Source organism: Pithys albifrons, chromosome 19 (genome assembly GCF_047495875.1).
Source record: "Pithys albifrons albifrons isolate INPA30051 chromosome 19, PitAlb_v1, whole genome shotgun sequence".
Taxonomy (NCBI): domain Eukaryota; kingdom Metazoa; phylum Chordata; class Aves; order Passeriformes; family Thamnophilidae; genus Pithys; species Pithys albifrons.
In genome coordinates, this window is record NC_092476.1 from 3,513,982 (window position 1) to 3,536,196 (window position 22,215).

At 53.8% G+C, this 22,215-nt stretch overlaps 2 protein-coding genes across 6 annotated transcripts in view; both read right to left on the reverse strand.

Moving 5' to 3' along the window:
• Positions 1-88: 88 nt before the first annotated feature.
• CHMP6 (charged multivesicular body protein 6) lies at positions 89-6,436 on the reverse strand. The gene is made up of 8 exons (XM_071573809.1): positions 6,340-6,436; positions 5,726-5,835; positions 5,176-5,263; positions 4,434-4,520; positions 4,271-4,336; positions 4,056-4,136; positions 3,868-3,922; positions 89-2,532 (listed from the first exon to the last, which is right to left on the reverse strand). The coding sequence occupies exons 1-8, from the start codon at positions 6,400-6,402 to the stop codon at positions 2,480-2,482; spliced, it is 603 nt and encodes a 200-aa protein (XP_071429910.1). The 5' UTR covers positions 6,403-6,436; the 3' UTR covers positions 89-2,479.
• A 629-nt stretch (positions 6,437-7,065) lies between these two features.
• The window catches only part of RPTOR (regulatory associated protein of MTOR complex 1), a 107,213-nt gene continuing 92,063 nt past the window's right edge, over positions 7,066-22,215 (reverse strand). For 3 of the 5 annotated variants that reach the window (XM_071573452.1, XM_071573448.1, XM_071573447.1), the window contains 7 exons: positions 22,158-22,205; positions 16,017-16,123; positions 13,841-13,968; positions 13,666-13,752; positions 11,701-11,817; positions 10,888-11,017; positions 7,066-9,346 (listed from right to left, as the gene is read on the reverse strand). In XM_071573452.1, coding sequence (XP_071429553.1) covers positions 9,278-9,346; positions 10,888-11,017; positions 11,701-11,817; positions 13,666-13,752; positions 13,841-13,968; positions 16,017-16,123; positions 22,158-22,205 — 686 coding nt within the window. In that variant the 3' untranslated portion in view covers positions 7,066-9,277. The remainder of the gene's footprint in view (positions 9,347-10,887; positions 11,018-11,700; positions 11,818-13,665; positions 13,753-13,840; positions 13,969-16,016; positions 16,124-22,157; positions 22,206-22,215) is intronic. The other 2 variants (XM_071573451.1, XM_071573449.1) reach the window with 1 other exon arrangement.

A 22,215-nucleotide genomic window follows, 5' to 3' on the forward strand; every position in this document is an offset into this window, starting at 1 on the left:
GAGCAGGGAATGAAGAGGTGAGGGAGGAGGAAAGCAACTCCTGCTCATCCAAAACATTCACTGTGAAAACACGAGGCTGCAACAGGAGTTGGTGAAACCATTAGAACCAGTTTATTGTCACAGCACAGCACGGAGGTCACAGCCCACTCCCAGCTCTTCCTCCCAAGGAGACCCAGCACAAGCTGTTCGGGGCAGGGATTAGCAGAGGAAGCTGCAGCCAATCTGCTCCAAACTTTTCTGTTAGATCAGTAAATGGCCTCTTCACTGTACTAAGGAATGGAGGGAGCTGCATTAACCCTTTCAGCACCAGCCCTGCTCCCTCTCCACACCTGCTTCCCCCGGGGGCACAGGCTGGCCTGGCCCTGCTGCAGTTGCCCTGGGCAGGGCTGGCTCAGGTCTCCCCTGTTGCCAGGATGCTCATGAGAAAGCAAACTGGAGCAGAGGCACTGCAGGCTGTTCTCCCTCCTCACCCCTCGCCCGTGGTGATGCCAATCCCACAAACAGGTTTGCCCAAAGCACCACAGCGAGGGCTGTGCTCCCAGGCCAGACCCGCTCAAGACCTTCCTGGGAGAGCCCAGCTCTCATTCCTATGAATCCAATTAATTAGGGTCATGTTAACTCTGCATCAGGCTGGCAACGGGCTGAAAGAGCCCTGAAGGGAAAAGGCTGCCCAGCAATGCTCAGCAGCACCACACTGGTGAATCCAAGGCTCTCTCTGGTGGGAGCAGGCTGCGTTGCAGCACAGCCAGGACTGAGCAGAGAAAATAAACTGCCAAGAGCAGAGCAGGACACAGCCTGTCCCTGGGAGGGCTGGGAGCAGGGTCTGGCTGTTCCAACTCCAGCTGGGGTGACAGCACAGGCACTGGGATCATCCAAACCCCATGCCCAGCTCCAGAGACAGTGAGTGGTTTGCCAACTCTACACTGTTAGTAAACACGGGCTAAGGGCTCTGGGCCCGGGTTTGTTGTGGAACATGAATTAGGAGAGAGCAGTGGCACTGGAAACAGGGTGGCTCAAGGTACTCACTGCCTTGAGGGCACACGAGGAGCATGAGGAAGCCCCGGCCAGTCTTTGGAACATAACGGAGAGGACACAAAGAGCACAACTCAGCCCAGAGCTGCTGCTGGCCCAGCACACTCTGAGATCACTTGTTGTCTAGCACCAGATCCCACAACCCAATGACAGCCCCCAAAAGTCTCCAAGGACCCTCCTGGTCCTTCTTCTGCTGTCACAGAACTGCAGATTAAGGGTTGTGGCTTCAAGACCGTAATAAATAAAGATCTGCAGTGTCCTGAAGAGCATCTGCAAGCTGGCAGGTGAGCTTGCTTCCAAGAGCAGCTAAATCTGCCCACCACCTGTCTAGGCAGTGTTCCAGACCCTTCATCATCCGTGTGACCTGGTGTCACACCACCCCAGAGCGGCCTCTGACTGTCCTCCACAGGGTGGGCTGGAGGGGATTGGGCTCCCTCGAGCTGCTCCTGGGGCAGAGCCTTTAGCGTGTTGATTGATGAAGCTTCAGGCCTTGTGTCTGGTACAGCAGGAGCTTCAAGTTCATCCCAGTCTGACCTTCCCATCTCTGAGCCCACGAGGAAATGTCCACCAGGAGCTGACAGCGGGAGCAGAGCCCATCTCAGTCCATCTGAATGTCACAGAGGTGAACTCTGACAATGGAGCAGAGCCAGCAAGGGAGGAATCCTGGCTCTTAATGCAGGCAGAAGGTTTCTTGCTGGCATTTTAAGAGATTTCTGCCAGCCCAGGTCTCACTCAGCACTGCAGGGTTTCCAGGGATCTGAACCGTGACCGTGGCCAGCTCTTCACCTCATACAAGATCAGGCTTTTCCCCGACTAAAACAGCTGCCAGCAGGTGCAGAGCCAAGCAAACAGGCTGAGCTTGGCCCAAATCAAACACCCTCAAGCTGATTTTACACAAGACAGAACCATTTCCAGTCAGTAGCACAACATGTTGCTGCCTGCAGGAGCTTGGCCCAGCCTACAGGGCAAGGGCCATGGCAGCCCATCCACAGAATCAGGAGAGGAAAAGTGGAGGGACAGAGAACAGAGACAACAGCACGGTCTGGAGGGCCTGTGCTCACCCAGCCCATGCCCAGCACAAACACCGTCGCTCCGAGGGTGGGATGTCCTTGGATTCCAGTCACAGCAAAGGCAGATTGACCACCAAAATCTACAGAGAGAAGTTTGGCTTTGGAAGTTTTAGAGTTGCTGCTTTAATCCCGAGTCAGCGCGGCTGAGTGAGTGTAGAGTTTAAGTTACAAAAAAGAAAGCACTAGAAAATAATCTTGATACAAGAGCGATCCCCAGCTGAGGTTCCCCGCCCGGTGCAGGCATCGCTCGCCCCGTCCAGCACAGCTGGGCCTGTCAGGGCAGTGCCCGTGCCAGCACACCCGGGGGGGCACACTGTCCTTGGGGTGGCACACTGTCCTCGGGGAGGGGTTCCTGGGGCAATCCCCAGCACTGGGAGTTAAGATGCTGCCACCAGCTCTGCCTTTGGCCTGTTCTTGATGGGTGACACTTCTGTGGAAGGAAAAAGAACTTGTTACAGAAACAGAGAATGTAAATACCCTGCAGCCATCTCCTGAGGAGGATCTGGGGCTCAGAATCCATTCTGCAGAGCAGCCAATGCTCCCACAGCACCTGAACTAAGAGAAGGTGGTTATAAATAAGCTCACATTCCCAATGCCCCTTTCTCACAGCACCTGAAGAATTCAAACAGTTTCAGAACACACCCAATCCAGTGAGCCACCAGCCCAACGACAGAGGTGCAGGGCAGGAGCCAGTTCTGGAGTGCAGGGGTAAGTCCAGCTCTTGCCCTGCCCCTCTGACCTGGCACCACGAGGCTCAGACAGCTGCAGGGCCAGGCTGTGTTTGTTTGGCCCCCTCCCCCGCTGCTGCCAGCGCACAGCAATGACATCCGAGCCCTGTTTGTTTACAAGTAAACAAGTACCAAAGAAACCACCCCATTCCCCACAGCCCAGATTGCTCCTGGGCAGATTTTACACAGAGGAAATGGATTCTTCCAGCTCCTCTTTGGACAAGCAGAGAGGTCCAGCTTCTGCGAGCAAAAGCTCAGGCTTCTGCTGTTCCAAGAGAAGAATCTTCACCAGTTTGACTTTTCAGCATCTCAGCATGGACAGACACCTGTGTGAGCTCCTTTCTCTCCAGGCAGGACCACCAGTGCCTGTCTGGTCACCTCCTTCATGGGCTCTCTCCCACTTCCCAGCTGAATTCCCACACAAACCCATCTGCTGAGGTCTTGGGTCATTCAGGAACAGACACTCATGTACCATCAGTGTGTGCAGCTCATGCTCCAACAGTCCTAGAGCTGTAGGACTCCCGTGATCCTCATCCAGCTGGTTCCAAATCACCATGATGTGAGGTGAGAAGAGTTGTGTCACCACAGGCCTCGATGAGATCCAGTGCTGTGCAGTGTGAATCCAATACCCACAGAGTAAGTGTCCCTGCACTGTGACCGTGCAGGGACCAGTCTGAGTGCTGTGGGAGAGTCTTGCAAGGAAGGAATTCCTTGTGGAACTTCACAATGTAACGAGGTGTCTCAAAGCAGGTGGATGCCTCAGAGCAGGAACCAGCGTGACAAGAACAGCAGATGTCACAGAAGGAAACCCCTTGAGGGAATGACCAGATGCTGATGGAACAGAGACTGGAGTGTCGGGTCCTCTTGGGGCGAGGGCTCAGCTGGCCCTGCCAGCATGAGGTGTGGGCAGTGGCACAGCCCAGAGAACAGGGCTCACAGCTGGCACTCCTGCATGTCCTGGGACAGCACTGACACTGGCAGGGGGGCTCAGCTGCTGCGTGGGAGCCAAAGCTGCCGCGCGCACAAGGAGAGCGTACCTGGGATCTTCTCTGGGAGTGGCTCCAAAGGAACCTCGGGAAGCTCCAACTGTTCCTGCAAGGATGTGAGAGACAACATGTGACACACATCTGGCACTGGTAACAGCATCTCCTCTATCTCACTTTATCTCCTATCATAACCAGCTTCCTGACAATGTGGGTTTTAATCACAGGAACATCAATCCTACCTGAGTAATAGCATTTAATTCTTCTAGAATGGCATCTTCATCCTCCTCGGTCAGGCTGCCAGCCAGGAGCTCGTCTATTTGCTGTGGGAGAGAGGGAAAGACAGTTCATTCCCAGCCTGATGGCTCTCAGATGGGGCTGGGAACACAGTGCACACCCTAGGAACTCTGCACAGCAGGCCTAGCCTGCTCCCACCTTCTCACAGAGCTGTACATACCCTCTGGTACTCCACAGCATCCTGGGTTTCTCCTATTATTCTTTCCACTTCTTCTATGGACATCACCTGAAGGGAAGAGCCAAAGTCCAGGTGTGGGTGAGGCCTGCAGGGAGGCCCCTCCTGGCACAGGGCAAAGGTGCTGAGCTGCCCCAGCCACACGTACCTGGTGCATTTTATTCAGACATTCATTGCCTATTTTCAGCCCCTCAAGGACCTTCATTTCAATCTGTGTGAATTCAATGTCCTGGACCTGGAATGGAAAGGAGAAACAACAGACACTGTCACATCTTGGCCTGTCACACTTGGGCCTGGCACCAGCACAGGCTGCTCAGGGCAAAGGAGTGCCAGTTCCTGGGGCAATTTAACAGCCATGTGCAAGTGGCACTTGTCAGTGCTGGAGAACAGTTGGGCTCACTGGTCTCAGAGGGCTTTTCCCCCCTAGGTAATTCCATGATTCTGTGATTCCCATCAGCCAGGCACAGGCTGCTGGGACCCTCAGGGAAGCTGCAGGAAGGAATCAGTTCTGTACTGGACAGAAGAATAAGTTACACCAGCAGTCCTTGAACTGATTTCACCTGATTTTCCAGCTGCCAGTCCCAGCTGAGGCCTCCCCAAACCCAGACACGTCCAGTTCAGAAATGGCAGTTCTGGACAAGCCTGAGGGTTTCCAGCACTCCAGTAATTTACAAAGCAGGTATTTAACCCGTAACCTGCACTGCAGGTTCCAAACACACCAATGTGCAGAGAACAGTCATGGTACAAGCACAATTTTGGAGACAGCTGCCCTTGGCCAGAAGGCTGAACCCCTGCCAGGACTGGGCAGTTAAATGGAATTCCACAGGAATTCCAAGGGAATGCCCACCCCGGACACAGCCCAGGGTCCCCAAGGATGAGCCCTCACTCACCATCCGCTCCAGGTTGCTGATCTGGTTTTCTGTTCTATCCAGGAGCTGCTCCTGGTACCGTTTCTTCTTCAGCAGCAGCATGGCTTTCCTGAGGGACACACAGGCAGGAAAACTCAGCGTGGATGAAACCAAAGAAAGGCTAAAAGAATCCCCTAAAAAATACATCTGGTCTGTGCTTCTGCTAAAAGGGGACAAGTCCACGTGCAACTTAACCAGCAACTCTGAACTGTCCTGTGAGGAGCCAGGAGAGCAAATTGGGTACTGGGAAGAAATTCTCCTCTGCGAGGGTGGGCAGGCCCTGGCACAGGTTGCCCAGAGAAGCTGTGGCTGCCCCATCCCTGGGAGTGTCCCAGGCCAGGTTGGACGGGGCTTGGAGCAGCCTGGGACAGTGGAAGGTGTCTCGGCCCATGGCACGGGTGGGGCTGGATGGGCTTTAAGTTTCCTTCCAACCCAAACCATTCTGTGACTCTGATTCCTGTTATCCAGTGCTGTTTCCTCTCCAGGGACAGCCTGTCCTGGCCCTGCCCCGGGGGGAGCCCTCGCCCCTCACTCTTTCTTGCCATCCTTGAGCAGCTGCCGCGCCAGCGCCCGCTCCCGCTCCAGGCCCAGGCTCAGCCGCTTCTGGTACTGCCGCAGCTTGTCCCGCTGCTGCTTCAGTTGCTGGGGAGGAGAGAACGGGGGGAACAGAGGGGGGACAGAGGAGGGGCAGAGGGGGGATGGAGGAGGGACAGAGGGGCGGACAGAGGGGCGGACAGTGGGGGGACAGAAGGGGGGACAGAGGGGGGGACAGAGGGGGGAAAGAGGGGCGGACAGTGGGGGGACGGAGGAGGGACGGAGAGGGGAACAGAGGGGGGACAGAGGGGCGGGCATAGGTCACAACTCGAACCCTGGCGGTCCCAGCACCCCCCGAACCAGTGCTGGACCCGCCGCCCTCCACCCGTGCCCCGGTCCTGCCCCGTTCCCCCTCACCAGCACGGCCCTGCCCCGGTCCTGTCCCCCCTCCCCAGCACGGCCTGGCCCTGCCCCGGTCCTGTCCCCCCTCCCCAGCACGGCCTGGCCCTGCCCCGGTCCTGTCCCCTCTCCCCAGCACGGCCCGGCCCTGCCCCGGTCCTGTCCCCCCTCACCAGCACGGCCCGGCCCTGCCCCGGCCCTGTCCCCCCTTACCAGCACGGCCCGGTCCTGCTCCGTGACGCGGCTCCGCCGTTTCCGCCCGAACAGGTTCCCCATGGCGGCCGCTGCCCCGGCCCGGCCCGGCCTGACCCGCCCCCGACGGTGGCCGCTCAGGGCTGGGCCCCGCAGAACGCGGAGCTGCAGCGGCGGGATAGGACGGGGCGCGAGGGGGCGCTGTGGGAACGGGCCGGGAACAGGGATGGGATGTGGGAATGGGGATGGGGGGGATAATGGGGATGGGGGGGATAATGGGGATGAGGGTATAGAGAATGGGGGGATATAGGGGATGGGGTGGGAATGGCGATGGGGGGATATAGGGGATGGGGTTACAGGGAGTGGGGGTATAGGGAATGGGGATGTGGGAATGGGGGTATGGGGGGACTATAAGGGATGAGGATACAGGGAATGGGGATATGGCGACATGGGAAATGGGGACGGGGAATGGGGATATAGAGATGTGGGGAATGGAGAGGCCAGAGGGGATGATGGTATAGGGAATGGGGAATGGAAATAAAAAGGGCATGGGGGGCTATAGGAGATGAGGGGTACAGGGAACAGTGGTACAGGGAAGGGGTCTGTGTCCCAACACCTGCTCCAGAACCAGCCTGTTCCAGGGGAACCCCCAGAGCCCAGCACTCCAAATCCCAGCCAGCTCCTTCCTGGGCCACAGCTGCTCCTGACTCCCCTCCTGCCCCACAAAAGGATCCTCACAGCAGGAAGTGTTTCTGCATTTATTTTTTATTAACCATTTATTTGTCTGTAATTGTTTTACTCTCACATTACAATCGTGTGGGGTTTTTTATATATTTTTTTAAATTTTATTTTTGTAAAATAAATAGAGATAAGTGAACTTTTAAGGTAGGACACTCTCCATATCCTTGGTTAAACTCCATGATTGCATCTCTGCATCAGACCTGTGGCAGCACAGCCCACACACCAGCCTGAGCTCCCCAAAATGCCATGCCCAGGACATGGGGCTGCACCGGAGCCTGGCAGAGCAGCTCCCACCACACCCCCTGCCCTGTGGCCAGGGATTTCCCAGTCCTTTAACAAATACACTGATAGAAGTTAAAAATCTATTGTTTTGTAAGCTGTGAATGTTAATGGTTATGTGTGATCCCAAACTGGGCTCCCCGGGGAGGGGACACCTCCCGCTGGGGCCGTGGGAAGAGGCACAGCTCTGTTAGACCATAATTAACTTTGGGTAACTTAAAAGTGGATTTTTAGGTAGTTTTTAAGTTTAAAGCCTTTGATTCATTATCCTGTGACGTGGCCCTCGGCCTCCCTGACACGGGGACGGTGCTTGGTGAGGACCCGGTGCCCACCCGTGGTGTGAGGACCCTCTCCCAAGGCCGAGTCTGACACTTGTGTGGCACCTTGGGGTGGCCACCAGGCCACCTCCCCGGCCCTGGCATGGCCCAGGTGCCTCAGCACACACAGGGACACGAGGACGTGGGGCAGAAGCAGCAGTGACAGGTCAGACACACCACACGGGTGGCACAGGGGTGGTCACTGTCAGCATAGGGACAAAAGGTTTCTCACCCCTTTCCTCACCAGTAGTTCCTTCCCCATGGCTGACTGTTTGCTGGGAGCCTGCAGATCCCATGAGACTGGCTGGAAAAAACCTGGGAATTTCTGGACCTCGCAGGTTGCCACAATGAGTTCTGCACAGAGCAAGTTCTGCTCTCAGCCAGGTACATCCCAGCCTCTGGAAGGAATCCTGTCCTTTGGCTTTGCTTCCCCCTCCCTACACCCATTTCAAGACCCAGCACGGATCCCAAGGGACAAAAACATTCATTATTGAGACATGGAAGGTGTGGAAGACAGAGCAGGCTTTCCCTGGATAGCTAGGACAAAGGTGCTTTGCTCAAAGCAGGTGACCTGCTGTCTTCCCCCTCCTTAGTGATTCTCTAGTGCTCAGTCCAGGTGGTTCCATGCCTGGTTCCACAGGGACAGACCAGCCACAGCTGTGGCCATGTGGTGCATGAATCTGCAAATGTCCAAATCCTCACCATCACCTGGGTGAACATCAGCAGAGATGGGCCCTGGAGCCTCCCTGGCTGGCTGGGCAGAGCTCCAGGGGCCCAGGTGTGTTTGTGGAGCTCCCTGTGGGCAGGACAGTGGCAGCAGCAGGGGCAGTGCCCGAGGTGTCCCAGAGTCCCCACCAGCACTGTGGGCTTGGGCGGAATGTGGTGACACAAGTGACTTGCTCCAGGCTTGGTGGGACGTTGGAGATGTTTGTTCTCGTCCTTCCCTCTTCTTTCTTATGTGCAGCCTTACAGTGTGGGACGTCCTGCCCTGCTCTTGTCATCTCCTTGAGCCCCTTCCCTTAGGATTCCTGATCCCTGGGCCACCAGGTCACCTTCTGTCCTTGCTTCAAGTGGAGAGAACACTGCAGGGAGGGAGGAGGAGATTCATGCAGAGGAGACATTTCCCTGCCTCCCTTGCCCTGCTCAGCAGTGCAGGAGCAGGTACATCCCATGCAGATGGACAGCTTGGGTCTTGCTGCCCTGTCCCAGGAATTGTTTGGCACACAGTTGGCAGCAGCTGGAGGGTCCCGTGGAGCTGTAGATGAGTCCTGACTTAGTCCTTGAAGCAACCTACACTCCACCAAAACGAGGAACAAAGACTAAAACAAGACCCTTCTCAAGGGTGTTGCCTTATCCAAGTCCTTCCAAGCTCAGGAGCTGTTTTGACAGAGAAGCCAACCACTGGAAACAAAAATAAAGGTTCCTTTTCTGCAGCTTTTAGAGGATATAGCTGGAAAACAAAACAAAACAAAAACAAAACCCAGGAGATTGTCTCTTCCCCTTGTCAAACCCATCAGTAGCTAAGTCAGAAAAACAAATGTTCAAGTTATGGGGTGCAGCAGCAGCCAACACGAAACATTCAAGTCGATGATGTCGCTATGTACAGGGCCCGCCGGGCGCCGCTATCTGATGCGCTTCTCCACCGAGTACACCGAGATGTAGTAGTCATTGCTCCCGACGGCCAGGTGGGGCTGTGGGCAGAGCAGGAACACGGTCACAGCAGCACTGAGGCTGGCAAAGCCCTGCCAGCCCCTGGAGCTCACCCCGTGCCCGATGCCCACCTTGGAAAAGCCCTCCCAGCCCATGGAGCTCACCCCGTGCCCGATGCCCACCCTGTGCCCGATGCCCACCCTGTGCCCCAGCCCAGAGCACTGAGTGCCATTGCCAGGCGTTCCCCCATCCACCTCCAGGGATGGGCACTCCAAACCTCCCTGCGCAGCCCCTGCCGGGGCCTGACCAGCCTATCTATGCAGAAATTCTTCCTGATGTTTAACCTGAGCCTCCCTTTGAGGCCATTCCCTCTCCTCCCGTCCCTGTTCCCTGGAGCAGAGCCTGACACCCCCAGCTCCCCCCTCCTTCCAAGGAATTTTAGGGATCCAGAAGGTGCCCCCTGAGCCTGCTTTGCTCCAGCTGAGCCCCCTCAGCTCCCTCAGCCCCTGGTGTAATTGCATCTCCAGAGGTCCAGGTGTGGGGCAGTGCCAGGCACAGGGCAGGGTGACATTCCCCCAGGGACAGGGGCTGCTCCAGAGCTCTGGAGTGCTGTGCTCTGCCACATTCCTGCCAGCACCCACACTCCCAGCGAGTTAGAGCCACAGGGGAGAATTATGGGCACTATTAGCTGCCAACTGCCAACATAATTTCTCTAAATGGCTGCAAATCTGCTCATTAGAAACCGATGCCTGGGCTGAAAATGAGCATTTCCTGCAGTGAGGGGCCGGGACAGGCCCAGCCAGGGAGCCCCGGACTGGACAAGGCTTTGCTTTCCTTATTTAAAGAGTAAACCCATTTCAGATAATTTTCCCCACTTCTTTCTCCATCCCCAACTGCAGGGCAGTAAAATTGCTCTCAGCTTCCTGCAAAGAGCCTTTTCAGAACTGAGATGAGCTTTTCCTTACCTCTCTGCCTTCAGGACATCAAACACACATCCCTTGGGCAGGAAAACCACCTTCCCCCTCCTGCCCAGCTCATGCCAAACCCTCACAGGGTCACACAGCTCCTCTCTCTCCTCCTCCAGGCCCTTGATCCTTCCCACCGCTCTTCCATCACATGTTAAATACTTGTGTGCTGATATGCTGGTTTTTAGAATAACTTTTTAAACTCCTTCCTGTTTTCCCATCTATTCATGTTCTCTCAGGTTTTCCATCTCCCTCATTTCTTCTCTTCCTGGGGTGAGCCACGATGCAGATGGGACCTGTCTCCCACTTGAGTGGCAACCAGAGCCACTCTCTAACTACTGTGACATATTCCAAATTTCCTTTTGTTCTGATCCATTCCAGCCTTTATCAGCTTATGCCTTTCATTTTTGCAGTTCCCCCATTTTCCTGACGTGCATTTTTTTCCTGCACAGCACCAGCTTTATGTAAAACAGTGTGAGAGCAGCCCCAGAGACCCAGGGTGGGACTCGCCTGCAGAGCCCAGGCAGGGGAGAAATAAGCACACAAAAATGGCAGTGTGAGCCTTCCCAGGCATCCCAAGACTTGCCAACCCCCAACTGCAGGCAGAGGACACAGACCCAGTGAGGGTGGAATGCCAGGCAGCTGATGGCTCCGACTCTTTGTCCCATAAAGCCATCGTAGTATTTGATGTTGTTGATCAGCTCCCCGTTCCCGTTGTAGATCGCTGTGAACTGGTTCATGGAGCCACTGGGAGGGGATGGAGAGAAAACAGAGTCACTGGGAATGTTGGGTGGGGTCAGTATTGCTGCCTGCAGGCCCCTGGCAGAGCTGGGTGTCAGAGCAGTGTGCACTGAGTTCTAGAACACACAACAAGGATGTCTGTGGGGGCAAATTATCCTCTCCAGGCATCACAGAATCATGGAATGGTTTGGGTTGGAAGGGCCCTTAAAGCTCATCTTGTTCCACCCCCTGCCATGGGCAGGGACACCTTCCACCAGCCCAGGTTGGCCCGAGCCCTGTCCAGCCTGGCCTTGGACACTTCCAGGGCTGGAGCAGCCACAGCTTCTCTGGGCACCTGTGCCAGGGCCTGCCCACCCCCACAGGGAAGAATTCCTTCCCAATATCCCACTTAACCTGCCCTCTACCAGTTTGAAACCATTCCCCCTTGTCCTGGCACTCCAGACCCTTGTAAAGTCTCTCCCTCTTTCCAGTCAGTTCCCTTCAGGTACTGGAAAGCCACAGTGAGGTCACCCCGAAGCTTTTCTTCCCCAGGCTGGACAATCCCAACTCTCCAGCCTTCCCTCCCAGCAGAGGGAGGGCTGCAGCCCAGGATGCTCCAGCCCTCGGACCATCCTGGTGCCTCCTGTAGACTCTCCAGCAGCTCCATGTCCTCCCAGTGCTGGGGCTGCTGGAGATGGACTGGGACTCACCAGGCAAAGAGGTTGGCCTGGGGGTGGATGTCGAGGGCCGTGAGCCCCTTGACGATCTGCAGCACCTTCATGGACTCCGGCATGCGCGGGTCGAAGAACCGCACGTCCCCGTTGACGCTGCCAACACAGTAGAGCCACAGGGTCAGGCTGTGTCCCACGGACCCCCAGGCACAGGGAGTGGAGCCACACAGCTCTCTGTGAGCTCACCACCTCTGTGGGAACTTCGGGCAGAGAAGAAATGTGCCCTTGTCTTCCCTACCAGCATGGCCCAGTTCCCACCAGTGTCACTCAGAGATCTGGTCCCACCCACGGCACAGCCAGTGCTGAGTAAACAGCTCTGCCCTCGGCAGGGATCCCACATGGCTGAGCCCTCACTGCCTTTGTCGTTCACAGCTCACCACCAAGTGTGTCTGTCACACCAAACAGCCCCAGCCCCATTTTTTAAAGGGTTTTTCCCCAAATCACTGATGGCCACACAACTGTGAGTCACCCGGTGGAGCTGACAACAATGGAAGCATTAAAGCAGAATATTGCCTTTGGTTCCCCTACCTTTGGAATAACTAATGCTGACCAAAAGGCTGTTACACAGCATTACTTACAGCATAGTACGAAGCTGAAACTCCAGCTGCCACATAATTAAATTCAAGACAAATTAAACTTGATTTACATCCTAAAGACTTGATAGAAACAGTGTTTGAGAGATCAAATGTACAGTGAATTCATGTTAAGCTTTGGACCTTCACAGGACTTTAAAATGGTTCTGAATGTGTAGGGAGACTGTGGAAGAGCTTCAGTGAAGTTTTGTGGGGAGGGATGACACAGAAAACACATCCCAGTCGGACAATAATGGGCAACATGAAGCAACAACTGAACTCAGCATCACTGGGGAACCAGTGCGGGGCGATGGGGAGCTGCAGGATCTGGAATTATTCTCCTTTGTCCCAAACCCCTGTCCTGGGCCAGGGAAAAAGTTCTGCTGAGGTTCAGAGAACTGCTCCTCCAGCAGTAACATCAGGATCTTGCTATGCCCCAGCATTTGTTTTTCTTGGATCTTGCTGTCAGTTGAAAAAGAGGGAACTGGGCGGAACTGGCAGTGAGGTGGCTCATCTGCACAACCTGAGTTCCTTCGGAAGAGACCGGACCTGTTGTCAGAGGCACAGCATCTCCTGCCCCGAGGGCAGCCCAGGCTGAGAGGGGCCCTGAGGAGAGGGCAGGACCCCCAGCCCTGAGCCTGGAGGCGCTTACAGAAAGGAAGATTAAAAACTCTAATATGGGAGCTGGACAAATCTGGCAGCTGCATCACATAATCCCCTTTCTGAAAATCTTAATACATTTTTGCTGGCACATCCCCCACCTCAGGAATGTTCTGAATCCCAGAAAACTATGTTTTGTTTCCATTTTGTAATCAAGAAAAAGAGGCTCTTTGTGTGCAAACAGTGGCTTTGTGACAATAAATTACATTCTGCTGTTCTTTAATGGCCAAATCAGTATATGCTGCTCTCGCCGCAGTATTTACCAGGCGGCAGAAATGGATTTATGTGTAGAAAATTGCCAGGCAGCACAGTAATCCTGCCCAGCAATATGCCTGACAGATGCAACACCAACTTTTCTCCTCGTGTTCTCTCCCAAATGACCCCACAGAGATGTGGGCAATAAAGACCCACCACCACAAGCCATTCTATATCCAGCCTCAGCTCCTGCTTCACTCCCTCCCTCCTCACACGCCTCGTGACGGTCATTCCAGCATCTTGTTTACTCCCAGACCACACCAACAGCCTTCCAAGGAAAGATCCACATCCCTTTTGCTTACTCTCCACTGAATTTGCAGCAGGAGTTAAATACTGACGCAAATGTCAAACTGAAGAGCTTTACCCTCTCAGCTCTTGGGACACCAGAGGCAGAACTTAAAGGGGAAAACCAACTTTGTTTAAGAGAAATCAACCCCAAGAGTAACACCCTGTGTACCTGACGCTCATGATGTTGCCCTCGGGATGCTTCTGCAGGTAAGCCTTCACCACCCAGGCCGTGTGCTCCCGGTACGTCATGACCCGGCTGCAGAACAAGGACAGACACGTTTGGAGGGCACAGAGCAAGGGAAAGCAGGAGGGTGCCAGGGAGCCTGGGCAGGGCAGGGCATTACCATTCACTGAGGGCCATCCTCCTGTCGAACACGCGGATGGAGCCATCGCCCAGCCCCGCCACGATGAGGGAGCGGTGGGAGTCGCAGGACAGGCTGGTGACGCAGCTGTCAGCGCCCGTGGGGATGTCCTGGGGACAGAGCACACCATGCTGAGCCCATGCCTGTCTGCCACTCACTGCAGTCCAGACCCCACACCATGGTCCTGCCCCAGCCCTGGGAGTGCCCAAGGCCAGGCTGGACAGGGCTTGGAGCAACCTGGGCTGGTGGAAGGTGTCCCTGCCCATGGCAGGGGGTGGACTAGGTGACCTTTGAAAGTCCCTTCCAATCCAAGCCATTCCATGACTCCATGATTGCCAGCCTGTTTTTGCAGTGCTGCTCAGCTTTTTTTACTAGTTTTAATTGAACATGTTTCTACTCCCAACAGGCACAGGGATTACCCTGAGCAATCTTTTTGCCTGTAGCAAGTAAAAGGGAGGAAGTGGGTGGAAGGTGAGAAGGGACCTTAAAGCTCATCCAGCGCCACCCCCTGCCATGGGTAGGGACACTTCCCACCAGCCCAGGTTGCTCCAAGCCCTGTCCAACCTGGCCTTGGACACTCCCAGGGATGGGGCAGCCACAGTTTCTCTGGGCACCTGTTCCAGGGCCCGCTGGAGCTGCAGGAGTTCAGTTCACACCTCAATCCTATTCTGCTTCTGTGCAGATTCACCCCTGGAGCTGCTGTTCCAGCCTGGGCTGAGCTGGGAGAGGCACCAGCCCCAGGGCTGCTCCAGCCCCTGCCCACCCCCAGCTCCTCCTTTGAAGCAGCAACACTCAACAGAAGTGCAAATGAAGCACTTGTTCCTGTGGCTTCAGCCCAAGTGCTTCCAGAGGTGTGGGCTTTTGTACTTCAAAGAGGGAAGGCACCTTTATCCGCCTGCCTTATTCCTGCTCTTTGTGCTGATTCTCACTTTCCCAGTTACTGAGTCAGGAAGTTCCAATCACTTCAATTTCAACACACCCAATCTTTGCAATTAAAAAAAGAAACAACATGTTTTTAGATACTTTTGGTGCAATCATTAATCATCATAATTTAAAAGATTTTTGCCTCCTGAATTTTGCCGATCCCTAATTTACATAGAAAAAAATAATATGTGAAAGTAATTAAGATTAACAGAGGCTTAATTATCCTGCATCGCGGGGTCAAAGTGTCGCAATTAATGTTCATCCAAGGGTAATTAATTTCGAGAAGCTTTGAAAACTCGACTTCCTTTTTATTCCAGCATGGTGCCTCCGTTCTCACCGACCAGCTGCTTCTCCTTGGGATTTCTGAGGAACTTCCATGTGATTATGAATGACATGAACTCTTGCAGTGCCTTTTACCTGTTGTATGGCACAGAAAGTTATGTGTGATTGAAACTGCTCCTGGGGTGCCTTGTTTGAGGGGTGAGGTGAGAACACCCCAGGTCTTGAATCAGGTGTGCACTAAGCAGGTATGGAAGTGCTCTCCACATGGACACAGCTTTCCTGGGCACTCCTGGTTGGAGGCACTGGAGCACTGCTGCTCCATCACCAGCTCCGTGTGTGTCCCAGAGGATCAGAGATGGCAGAACATCCAAATGCTCCACCACCAACCCAACTCAAACCTAAATTTCCTCACAAATCATAGAATTGTGGAATGGCTTGGGATAGAAGGGATCTTGAAACTCATCCCATTCCACACTCCTGCTGTGGGCAGGAACACCTTCCACTAGAACAGGCTGGCTCAAGCCTCAACCAGCCTGGCCTTTGATCCTTCCAGGGCTGGGGCAGCCACAGCTGCTCTGGGCAATCTGTGCCAGTGCTTTGAAAGACTCTTACACTATTTCAATTATGCACTAAGAGGAAATCCAAACTGCATCCCAGTGCCTCTCCCTGCATCCCAGTACCTGCCTCTGGCTTCCACAGCCTCACCTTCCCCAAACACTGCTGCCCATTCAGAATAACAGCACCAACTTCCAAGAAAGTCCTGACATGCTCCCTATGAAAGTGTGTGGTTTTATTGATCCTGGAACATGACCCTGGCGCAGGGAAGCAGAGCAGCCGGAGCTCCAGGACCTGTCAGCTCCTCAGAGATGAGTCCCAGGTGCTTTGGGATAACTCACCCATGGGATTTACTCCAGGAGGGAAAAGGTAACTGTGACAAACACACAGGTGTTACCTGAACTTTCATTTCGCGGTCTGTGTCCCAGATCCGGATTATCCTCACGTCTCCCGAGGTCATCAGGAGCCCAGTTTCCTGTTCCCAGTCAACCACCATTCCTGCCCCTAAGAAAGAACACAGGCAGGGGTGCAAATCAGCATCAGCACAGGCAGAGCTGCACCAATCAGCTCTCCGGCCCTCGTGTTTCAGACACTGTTATTGTCAGAGGAAATGTAAAATCACACCCACACCCCCACCCACACAACCCCTCCCAATGGGACTGAACCTGCTGGTCTGAGATTTGAGCCCCAAAGGCCTTTGCCCCTTTGTCTGAGTGCTCAGAGAAGTGAGTGCAGCCAGCCCTAGAGGGAGGGGAGCACAACTTCCAGGACACTGCTGGGGGCTCCAGGGGCCAATAAATTATCCAGCACTTCATGAAGGCACCAGATTAAACAATGATTGGAGTAGACTCAGCTGGTGACACCTCACAGAGCAAGACCTGAGAGCCCCTGGATCACCACAATTCCTCATTCCAACAGAAGGATGTGGGAGATATTTCTCAACAAGGAATAGCAGAGTCAGTCAGCTGCAATATATTGAATTTAACAGCTGGTGGGAGCACAAACCAGTTTGCTGCACAGAGTGGGAAGGAGGGGAATACCCTGCAATGACAACACCTAAAATCCTTCACAAGAGCTTTTGCTCCTCATCTCTGAGGGCACAAACCAATCTCTAGGTGAAGTTCAGAACATCCCATCCATTCTGTAAGAGCATGACAAGGGATTTTCTATCCTCAAAGCACCTGCTTACAGTGTGAGCTCATGAACCTTGCTGGGATGGAATTCCCAGAGCAGGCTGAGTGTATGTCACCTCCTTTCCCAGCAGGAGGAATCCTATGTCCCAAGGCCATGGAGCACAGAGCACAAGGGGAGCAGAACAAACCAGATCTGGGTCTGGGGAAATCACTGGCAATGAACCCCTGATGTGGGTGGGGAGAAACCCCCAAGGAACAATTTCTGTCCATGTGATGGGAAGGGACTGTTCCTGTGTGCTGCCCCCATGGCTCAGGAATGTTCTGCCCAGAGCAGAGCTGTCACCAATGTTGCTGAACACCAACTATCACTTGCTTTTTATGCTGCAAAGGCTGAGCACCCCCAGATTTATGGGGTTTCCAGGGAGACTCCCATTCATCCATTAAAAACACACAGAAAACCCCAGTGAGCACCACAGGAGGGAAGCAGAGAAGAGCTCTGGTGTCTGTTCCCAGCCCCTCAGGCAGGGCAGAGGCAGAGGCAGCAGCATCCCTGCCCTGCAGAGCAGCATTCCTGCCTCTCAGAGCAGTTGTCCAACCTCTCATCCATGCCAAAGCCAGTCTCTGGTGCTGAGCAGTGTTTCATAACCACACACAGCCTGGAGTGAGAACCCTCTGCAATGCATCAGGACTGCAGCTCCTGCCCTGAGACACTGGTCGTCGCCTTCAGCACCAGTCCTGTGTCTCCACTCCACAACTTGCTAGTCTAGAAGGTACAGATGTGAATTTGTCTGGATTTACTACCAGGAATCAGCCTCAGCAGGAAATTTAAGCCTGCTCCAACATGCTCTTTGTCACCAAAGGGCCACAAGTGCCTTGTACCAGATCAACCACCTTTACAGGGCACAAAGGAAATGACAGAGCCATCCTACAGACACTGAGTTTTCCTCAAAGATGCCAGAATGAACTTGTTTTGCACAGATCCAGATAAAATATTTTGCCCATCTCCCCTTCCTGAGCATCACAGCTGAGCTGATTCCTGATCTTGCTGCATCCACGGAGGAAATAGCTGATGTTTACTGACAGTCTGTCACCTCACTGCAGGAAATTCAGGACTCTGGGCTAAGCTGGGAGCTTGGATCTTTCCCTTTAGTCAAATGGATTGTTCTTTCACATTGCCTGGCAGCTTGGAGTGCTGGAGAGCTGAAGCAAACAAGCAGGCAGTGATTGAGATGATAAACACCACTGAAGTGTTTGCATTTGTCATCTCGTTTATGGCCCATGTGACAAGACAAACCTGGCAGCTGAGATGGATCTGGCCATTACCATCCCTGATGGAGTTCAGCAGGCAAAGCGCTCCGAGGTGGCTTTGTAAAGCTCCCAATTTCCCAGCTAAGTTCCCCAGGTTGAATCAGCCAAGGTGTTTCTGTCTGATCAGCACCGAGGCCCGTCTGGCTGCACTTCCAGGGGCTGTTCTGTGGAGGGGGAAGCTCCTGCTGCACCCCAGCCATGCCCTGACCAAGAAAGGGAGCCCAGGTTGTGACTGGGAATGCTGACCCAGAATTCCAACCTGTCTGAAGAGAATAAAACCCTTTGTGCATAAATTTAAGTCACTCGGAAGTGTGTAAGGGGGAAGAAAATGTTCCCTCCAGAGCTCACACTCACAGTGTGGAATGAGACAGAAATAGCTGAGCTATTTCTATGTACGAGCAAACATTCTCGTTGTAGAAATGATACAGGATTGGCTCATGTTTCCATGCTAAATTCATAGTATTTTGGGATGAAAAGCAAACATGGGACTTAATACTAATGATCATTTCCTTTTTAATTAACAGAGGTCCTTCTCCAGGATGTTACAACTGAGCCTGCAGCTCACCCACTGTGTTCTGGCTCACGGGTTTGGCAGCTGAGCTGCTCCTCAGCCTCCTCCTGGCAGAAGGGGCTGCTCTGTGCACTGTGTGACCCACAGCCTGCTCTGCTCCACCTCCCACCCGAGTCCCACCCTCCCACCTATTCACAGAATCAGAGCAAAGAGGGCAATGCTGTGACAGCACCTGACACAGGACAGTGGTGGAACCCTGGTCCTTCCAGAATCCAAGAACTGCCCAGAGTGGCACCCCAGCCCTGCACTGCTGCAATGCATCAGGAGTTAAGATCACGGTTTTGCCTAAGGAATATTATGACCTCAGATAATGAGCAACAAATCTTCCACAGCTCAGAAAAAGGAATTTTTTTAAAGGCCTGTGGCGAGTTGTTGTTGTCTTTAGGTGTGAGGTTTGTTTGGTTCTGAGTCTTTTAACACCAGCACTTGCAGCCCTGTATGACGTGAGTTTATACACCAACACTGATGGTGTAACTTCCCATGGCTCTTCCCTCAGGATTCCCCCTGAGGATGGGAGAGTCCCCTGTGTAAATCTCAACAACCAACACTGGCAAAAGCAGCTGCTTTCCCAGCATCCGTGTCTGTAACATCACTGGAACGTGGCCAGGCTGTCCTTGGCATTTCAATGGGATCAGGAATACCTACATGGAGCACAATATAAAAGCATCTCGGATTCTGACTGATCATTTTTTCATCATGGGCCCTCCTGGTTAAGCAGTGAAGCACATCCCTGCTTTAATTTCCAGGAAGCAGTGGGAGGGCTGGGTGACCTCACTCATCATTAATTCCTAAAACATCCTCTCAAAAAGTGTCATTCTCCTGCTGCCAAGGACTGCACAGCAAGGGAGAGCAGGAATTGGGATGCTGGGAATGCAATTAAAAGAGCACAAACCCCTGGTGCTGCGAGTTATCAAGTGATTTTACTGCCACAGAATAATCTAACCAGAAATACGGTGCTTCTCCCAAACTTCTGACTCCTGAAGGGTGAGACACCAATCCCTGGGGAGATGGGGGAATCCTCCCTGCTGTTCTCTCTGCCCCTTGCTCTCCAGGATGAGCCTCTCTGAGTTTGATCCCTTGATCAGCTCCTTCTGCAGGATGGAGCCATCCCCCTGCCCAGGCTCCTTGGTGCAGCTCCCCAGGAACTTCCCTTGCAATAAGCTGCTGAATTCCAAGGTGGCTCCAAGGCCCCCTCTCCCCTCTGGATCACTGCCTGCCTGCCAGGAGAGCCAGAAGCCTCCAGAGCAGAGTGGAGCCCCTTGCAGGAAGGTGCTGTGTGGCTGCAGAGCAGGTATTTTACACCTTCTGCTGTTCCTGAAGCCTCAGGAGAGCGAGGAGGGAGTGGGAGCTGGCATGGATAGGATTATTTTTTGTTGCCTGGCATCAGTATCAGTTTTTCTGAGGCAAGACAGACCAGGGCTGTTCCTATCCCCCAATGGCACAGGTGGGCACAGCCCAGGGGTGTGTTTGTTCCCTGGTAACAGTCCCCTCTCTGTCCTGCACACTCAGCTCCAGTGGGAGGTGATGCAGGAGTGTGCTGGGACACCCCAAAATGCTTTGGGGGGAGCAGGAGGTGGAGCAGCTTTGGCAGAGGGTCACCCTGAGGCATCCCCAGACTCCTGCCAGCTTAGCTGCCTTCCCAAGGCCCAATGTCCTGGCTCAGCCTTCGCTCCGTGCTCACACCAACTCCAGGGATTCCTGAATGACCAGTGGCCTGACAAGACTTGACCCAGTAAGCCACTGGTGTTTCTTTAATTTATCACTGATCTGTGAGACAGCAGAGCCCAAAACCAGCCCCAGTGATGCCAGAATGAAGAGATTGTTTCCTGAATTCTTTTTCATAAAAATTCCTCATGGAAACCTCAGTGATGAGAACAGATTTTCTGTGCTTTAGTGACAAAGTCAGGATATTATATCATAGAATCATGGAATGGTTTGGGTTGGAAGGGATCTTAGAGCTCATCCTGTTCTACCCCCTGCCATGGGCAGGAACACCTTCCACTATCCCAAGTTGCTCCAAGCCTGGTCCAACCTGGCCTTGGACACTTCCAGGGATGCAGCAATGTCTAAATATTGCTGATGTACTTTTCTATCAGGAAAAGAGCTAATTCCATAGATATTTAAGAGTTCTTTGGTGGGACAGGAGGAATCCTTGTGCCTCATTTGTGCCCAGGAGAACTGAGGATGCTGGAGAAGGCCTGGGTGGATGGTGGCTCTCTGTGTGCTGGGACTGTGGGCGTGTGATGGCTGCTCTATCGATCCGCCACTGGAGCCTCCAGAATCCCCTTAGCTGCTCCATGCCAGGGAATTCCCTGCAGCCCAGTCCTGCTAATGTGAGCCTGTGCTGCTGGGTTTGGCAGGCAGAGCAGAGCCAGGCCCTCCAGCAACACCCCAGCTCCAGCTCCGCTAATCCTGCCCAGTGCTCGCCCCCAGCAGCCAGAGGGAGATATGCTAAACTCGAGCTAATGAGCTCTGAATCACCCCCTGCCATCAGCCTCAGTGATTAATCATTACAGACACAGCCAGCTCTTATCAGTCAGCAAATATTAATAATGGATAACCATGTTGAGGTGATGACGTCACCACAAACAGCCAGGGATGCTCAGACATGCACACCCCCAAACACCCTGACACGTCACCATCTGCTCCCCACAAGCCCCTGGTGGCTGGGGGAGAAGGAGGGGCTCAGGATCCAGAGCCTCAGAGACCCTGCACAGCCCTGGCCTCAATGGATGGAAGTTCCTTCAACTTTCTTCCATGTAAATGAGCAGAATTTGTGAAATTCATTAGAATCAGAGAATTGCAGAATGGTTTGGGTTGGAAGGACCTTAAAATCCATCCCATTCCATGCCCTGCCATGGGCAGGGACACGTCCCACCAGCCCAGGTTGCTCCAAGCCCTGTCCAACCTGGCCTTGGACACTCCCAGGGCTGGGGCAGCCACAGCTGCTCTGCCCAACCTGTGCCAGGGCCTGCCCACCCTCACAGGAAAGAATTCCTTCCACGGATCTAATCTAAATTTCCCCTCTGTCCTTTTTGGCATATCCTTGCCAAAGTCCACTACTCTGAGGCTCCCGGGAAAGATTCATCAGCATGTCCTTTTCCCATGATCTTTGCAGCTAAAGGGTGTTTACAAATAAACCCCAGTAAAACCCACAGTAGCTTTATGGTGGTTCCCATTTGGAACCTGTCACTGAAACACTTTTTGTCCAGGGATGCTTTGAAACCTTCCTGGAAAAGAGAGACTCAAACATCCCACCCACACCTCCTCTGGCTGTGGGGAGTTCAGAGAGTCTCACAAGAGGTTCCCTTCTCCCAGCAGTGCCTGTGCCTGCCCAGGGAGCTCCCTGCATTCCTCTCAGCTGTCACAAGTCAAGGGATGGGAGAGGTGGAAGCAAAGTTTTCCAGGAACCACAGGGACCCAGCAGTCATTCAAACCACACCAAAAACTCCAACCAACCACCCTGAACGTGGCCAAGGAGCTCCTGCCCACCCACCTGAGCACAGAACAGGAAAGCAGCACTCACCTCCCTGCTTACTTCTGTCAAGATAGATTGAAACCCTTCGGGCCAGACCTGTGGGGAG